Source organism: Apteryx rowi, unplaced genomic scaffold, assembly GCF_003343035.1.
Source record: "Apteryx rowi isolate R43461 unplaced genomic scaffold, aptRow1 scaffold_229, whole genome shotgun sequence".
Taxonomy (NCBI): domain Eukaryota; kingdom Metazoa; phylum Chordata; class Aves; order Apterygiformes; family Apterygidae; genus Apteryx; species Apteryx rowi.
In genome coordinates this window covers 928,433-934,432 of record NW_020448630.1, presented here as the reverse complement: position 1 = coordinate 934,432, position 6,000 = coordinate 928,433, and the positions used below count along the sequence as shown (strand labels likewise).

Sequence of the window (6,000 nt, the reverse complement as noted above, 5' to 3'; positions counted from 1 at the left end):
GGAAGGGGAGGGGAGGGGAGGGAAGGGGAGGGAAGGGGAGGCGAGGCAAGGCGAGGCAAGGCGAGGAGAGGCAAGGGGAAAGAGAAGAAAACCATATATGCAAATTGTTTATTAAAATGATAAATGGGGTAGACTTAAAATTAAGCTCTGATCTGAGAGTGAGGTGTATGCCTTAGAACTCAGACTTCCTTTTGAAAGCAAAATCTTAGGCTGAGAAGTAAATATTGAAAGAAGACGCCAGTGCCAGGAAAAGTTAGGATCTCAGGAAGCATTATGTAATATGACTCAAACCTAGAAAATGCAAATCTCCAGTTGTAAGGGAAGTTTAGATGCTGATAAAGTTGGAAACACTTAAGCTGTACCAAATTCTCCCTCCCCCTACCTGGCACAAATTTTCTGTTATGTGTACATTTAGGGGATTTTAGTTTTTGGGGCCCAGTTCAGAGCTGAATTCATAACTCTTCTGAAGCCAGAAGTGAATTTAGTTTCCTATTCTCTCTCTCCTTCCTTATACACACTGTTCATGCATCCTACTGCATCTCCCTCTGTATCCACAAATAGCTTTGACAAAAAAAAATATTGCTCTCAAGGGTAGCAGCTCTGGCTTCACCTTTACTCATGTACTCTGTGACAATATAGATGGGTTCTTCAGATACCACAGCATAAAGTTGGACCAGTTTGTCATGTTTTAGCTTCTTCATGATTTGGGCTTCTTCTAAGAACGATTCTGGAGACATAGTGCCAGGCTTCAGAGTCTTGATGGCCACTTTAGTATTTCCATTCCATGTACCTACAAGCACAGATATTTAGTTAGGTTAAACATCTTCTGCTCCTTTTCTGACCAACACCTAATGTAACCGAAGAGTAAACTAGCAAGAACGCTTACTACTGCTTTTTTTTTTTTTTAAGTGTTTTCACATTTTGCCTTATCATTTATATTCCTCCCACCTCTCCCTCATAATTTAGTCTTTTTCTATTTTACTGAAAAATAATACTCCCATTGGCATTGGGGCACAATCTCCCTTGCCTTACTCAGACAACGCTTCCACTGATGTCCATGGAAACCTTCTCTGAGTAAGAAATGTAGGACCGAGTACATACTGTTAAAATCCATCTTCACATATTTCCCTGGTGACAAGTAATTACTACTGACAAACAACACAGCTCCAGTTACAGATATGGATAACAGAACTGGTTAAACCCAGAACTTTCAGTTTGCAGGCCATTTTAACATTTTTTGTTCTGAATCAGAGCAAAAAACATTCTACGAAAAATTCCCCCAGAAACAAATTCTGAACTGATTTCATTTTAGAAACACCGGCATGATTCCAAAATGAAATGTGTCTTTTCCCCTTCCTTCCTCACCCCCAGAAGCCCAGCAGCTGCTGATTGAAAATTAGGTGGTTCTTGTCCACTTCACTTTGTTATTTACTTGTGGTTAGCAAGGACACGAACAAGTTGCATCACTTTTCAGCCATGATTTACCAAGTTTTCTGGAATACCTTGCTCTGGGGCAATGCAGCCAAGCATACTGCTCTGCTACTGGAAACTTGCAGACCTGCTCCTGAGGGATTGTCTGTGTGGCCGGTGCAGCCCAGGAGTGCAAGGGCCCGGCGGCCGCAGAGGCCGGCAGTGCTGGGGTGCAGAGCCCCGGGGCACCAGCAGGGAAGCACAGGCACCTGCTCTGGACCCTGACAGCCTGCATGAGGACCCGGAGAGAGCTGGGCAACGCTGACTCGGAGCTTCCCACAAGCGGTGTGGCTTCACTTGGGTATTTGCAAGGGGGAGAGGAAGGACAGGAAAGGAAGAAATAAACACCTACCTATGTCAACAGGTTTCTCGGGAGTGGGGTGGGTGGGAAGGGAAAGAAAAGAAAATGAAAATGGGTGGAAATATCACTTCCCTAGGGCTTTCCAGTTGTCCCCTGCCCATGGGGTTGAAGCAGATTTGAATGGGACCCCTGAACTACCAGGAGTCAGTAGGGAAGGATGAAACCATCAACCCGGGATGTGCAGGATCCCCCGCAGTTTGCTAAGTGAGCTGGCAGAAAACCCGATGAAAACTTCTCAAACTGGTATGTCTTCACAGAGCATTTTGGAGTTGATAGGCATGTACGGAACTATGGTTGTTCAGAAAAATTCTTGACTATCTTTACTGATAAATTCACAACCACAGTCCTACAGTAATAGGGTGCCAAATGCAACAGAAGCAATGGCAAATGCCTGTTTTTTAAAAAGTTACTTTAAAAATAACTAAGAAATCATTTTTAATGCAGAAACAAGCAGTCTACACTCTCCATTGGCTCTCTATAGAGAGCACTGACTGTGAAAGTGTGGCTGTGGAATTCTTTTAACTTGGATCTCAAGAATTTCATATAGAACGTGATCTATTTATAGGGAACTGCTATTTAATAAGGCAGGAGAACAATCCTGAATGGCTTCAGGAATTAATTGCACTGGGTGAAATTTACTCCTCTGCACGTGAGCGTGAGGTTTGCAGAAGGCCTACAAAGTAAACGAAGACTCAGACTTAAATCTAGTTTCTGTAACTAAGGATGTCAATGAAAGTGGTAACATGTAAAATAAGCCTATTCAGAACTTCTTAAGAGCACGATAACAGCCAGTTACCACTGCTCAGTTGTTGTGCAGGAACTGGCTAAGCCAAAATAACTTGCTCATGAACTTTTTGCAACCTGCCAGAGCACAACCAAATTGGATTGCTTTTGTGTAAAGAGTCAATTCCCAGCTGACATCTTGCCTGGTCAAGGACAGAGAAGCGGCTGGGAGCCACTGGGTATGTTCTCCTTCACTTCCAGGGCAATTCATGCAGCAACGTCCTATGTTGTTTAAGGATGGCCTGAGATATATATTAGCTAAAAGTGGGCTGTACAATTTTGGTTTCCACTAAGCCTTGTCTTTCTTCTGCCAGCTCGGTGCCAGGTGCTGTGACCTCTCTCAGTGGTGGAATAATGTCCTGAGCTACTGCTAGCTCAGGGTACCTGAGGCTGACTCTTCAGCTCTTAGTCCTTCAAATCAGAGCTRAAACAGGATTTCACTTCACTGGCACTAATGTGTAAGCCAGGAAGGATACAGCTTCACTTTCTGATTTTAAGCAGACTGGCCAAAGCCTTCTCTAATGAGTAAAAGAGAGTATGTTTCATATGGGGCCACTGAGAAACAGAACCACAGAGTACCTTCAGGCATGGTCACTTTGCAAAATTACCACAAATTATATAAACCTGGAATGAAAACCTAGTCTCACAGACACCAGGGCTTTTGTCACTGACATTAATAAACTAGGATTTTACTTGGTGTGTTAACCAGATTAATTGTGTATTATCTATTTGCTTGGCTATAATAAAAAACCCAAGACTCATTCTATTACCGTGAAATGTTTTTGGTAATTCTACTTTTTAAAAACACTTTTGTGAATTTCTCCAGTTAAAAAAGGAAAATCAAGTGCAAAGGTTATTTCATCTTCTCACCCAAATTGCTGTTAAAATTGTAAAATTTTCTTGTTGTGCTTTAGTATTTTTATCTGTCTTTGAAAAACTAGTTAACCTTCATTAGTAGAGACCTCCTTCTGAACTCCTCCTGTTGGTAGTTAGTTATTACTTGATGCATTTTTTATTCATTTTTAATGTATTATCTATTCTAATTTGGTAATGCTTCATGGCTGTTAAAATATTTCTACTACATATTACTTTAAGAAATAATGCAACAACTATAATAATACCTTATATATTTCTGACAGATACTTGATACTTTATTTCTCACAGCTGAGATTTTTTTGAATTGCATTTGCTAATTTAGCTTATTGTAACAGTTTAAGATCTGTGGCGCACAAAGCTGACCACTAAGAATTAACATCAGCTTGAATCTCTCACATGCATTCAAGATGGAGAACGAGAAGGTGAAATTGCAGTTATCTTGGGATGCTAACAGAGAATATCATAGGCAATTTTCTTTGCAACAGGCCAACTGCACTCTATAAACTTCATAGACTTGCTGGTATGTTCCTTGCTGTAGCCTTGCAATGGAAAATAGCTGCAAGAACCCTGGACAGCCCAATGGTTATTTTGGTTTTACATTCTTTTGTGTCATTGCAGCAAAAAGAATTACCAAATCGGTCACCAAATGACCCTCAAGTGAAGAAACTACCTATAGTGTTTCTTTTTTTTAAATCAGTCATTTTAAAGAGGCTATATAGAATGTAATTTGGTGTAAAAAATGAGTATACCTCTCATTAAATGACCAGTACGTTGTGTTTCAATGCTAAGACTATACTAAGATTTATATATCTTTTAATTGCTATTGTTTTACAGTCATTTAAAGAAGGATGCTCATGCAGAAGGGAGCAGTAAGAAAATCAGGCAAGTGTGCAGAAAACAATGTCAGTGGATTTGGAAAATGTCCGTATTCCTGGACTTCAAAGAGTGGGTTCAGCTGGGCTGGGCAAGTCTTGACTCTATTGTCCCTGGCCTCTATATCAAGTTACAGGGTTTTGCCACATACACAAATTTCAAAACAGAATTCATGAAGCGGATGCATGGGAAAGCTAGCTTGACAATATTAGCTTGCTGATACTTGCCATCATTTTTTAAACTGGGGGAGGGGATGGAAGCATTTTCAGGGTCTGACCCCATCAATGCTAAAACATACGAGAAAAGAAAAATGTCTGCTTGATATTAATTTCTGGTTAGCCACTCTGCTTTATGAGATTAGTATCACTCCTACTTTAATATTTAGCTATTGTGTAGTCACCTAAATAAACCCATTGCAATKAATGAAGTTTAAAGCACTAGCCCCTCATACCAGTGAGTGCAAATTAAAAGGAAGTTTCCACACAGATTACTGTATTTAGGTCTGACTGCATTAGGTGATATACACTAACATTTCATACCGTTCTGATCTTTTAGCTTTTAGATTTCTATTTGAAATGCTTATTTCTGTCAAGAGGGCCTTAAAAGATCCATCCAAAGCAAAATATATTCTCTGCCTTACCACGCCACACTTCAGCGAAACAGCCCTGACCAAGCTTCTGTTCCAGAAATAATGAATCACGTGCAACTTCCCATGCATCTTTAGCCAATCCAACAGTTTGTGGGGTATTATTCGTAGCAATCACAGTTAAGTTAAAACACAAACCATCAGCTTTCTCTATAGGAGAGGAAATTAATAAAAAAAACACACTTATAATCCAAAATAATGCATGCATTGACAAAGATGGAAGGTGACTTGTCTTTCAGTGTCGCATTAATGTTCACTTGCAAACACTGATTTTTGGATACTGAAGGTAGGGACTTTTTTTGCTAGTTTGCAGGAAAAGGCTCCTTGATATAATTAACAGACTACTATGTGAGCCTTGATTTATTATTAAGACTGTAGTAATTTGTCAAAATTGAAACCTTCCAAAGGAACATGAAATTTCAGTTTTCCTTTGCCATCAATTACTGTGAAAGTTGAAGATGAAAGAATTTCAGAGTCAGAGACATGATTCCCAAGGCATTTTTCCTAATAATTTGAGCTTTGCACCTTTTTTTTTTTTTTTGTGGGGGTGAGAATGTCCTACCCTTTCACCTTCCATCTTGTAATCCCCACACAGAGCACTATTTTAAAATAATTATTTTACTCCATACCCATCCATACTTCCCCAAACTGCCCATTTCCCAGTCTCTTGATCAACTGTAGGGATTCTCGTGGAATTTCCCAGACATCTTTGGTTTTGACAGACAGATCAGTAAGCCTTGGCATTCCTTTATGACAGGGGACTACTAAGCGGCAGCAAAGACCTGCAGCTCTCTCTGATGGAGCCAGAAGTGAAGCCAACAGCAAAGGAGAGGAAAGAAATAAAAGTGTGACATGAAACAAAAACAGTAAGCATAAAAACAATGCTACTCACAACAGCTGTTAGTTGCATACCACAAAGCATCCTGGAAGATTAGAAATTGAACACTGAAACATATTCATTTGAGACAGAACAAGAAATATTTTAGTTTCT

General features: G+C 40.0%; 1 protein-coding gene across 5 annotated transcripts in view; it reads right to left on the bottom strand.

Annotated features, from left to right (window-relative positions):
- The window catches only part of FYN (FYN proto-oncogene, Src family tyrosine kinase), a 139,974-nt gene that overhangs the window by 22,366 nt on the left and 111,608 nt on the right, over positions 1–6,000 (bottom strand). For all 5 annotated transcript variants that reach the window (XM_026065558.1, XM_026065555.1, XM_026065557.1 and 2 more), the window contains exons 9-10: positions 5,004–5,159; positions 611–790 (exon numbers count right to left, since the gene is read on the bottom strand). In XM_026065558.1, coding sequence (XP_025921343.1) covers positions 611–790; positions 5,004–5,159 — 336 coding nt within the window. The remainder of the gene's footprint in view (positions 1–610; positions 791–5,003; positions 5,160–6,000) is intronic.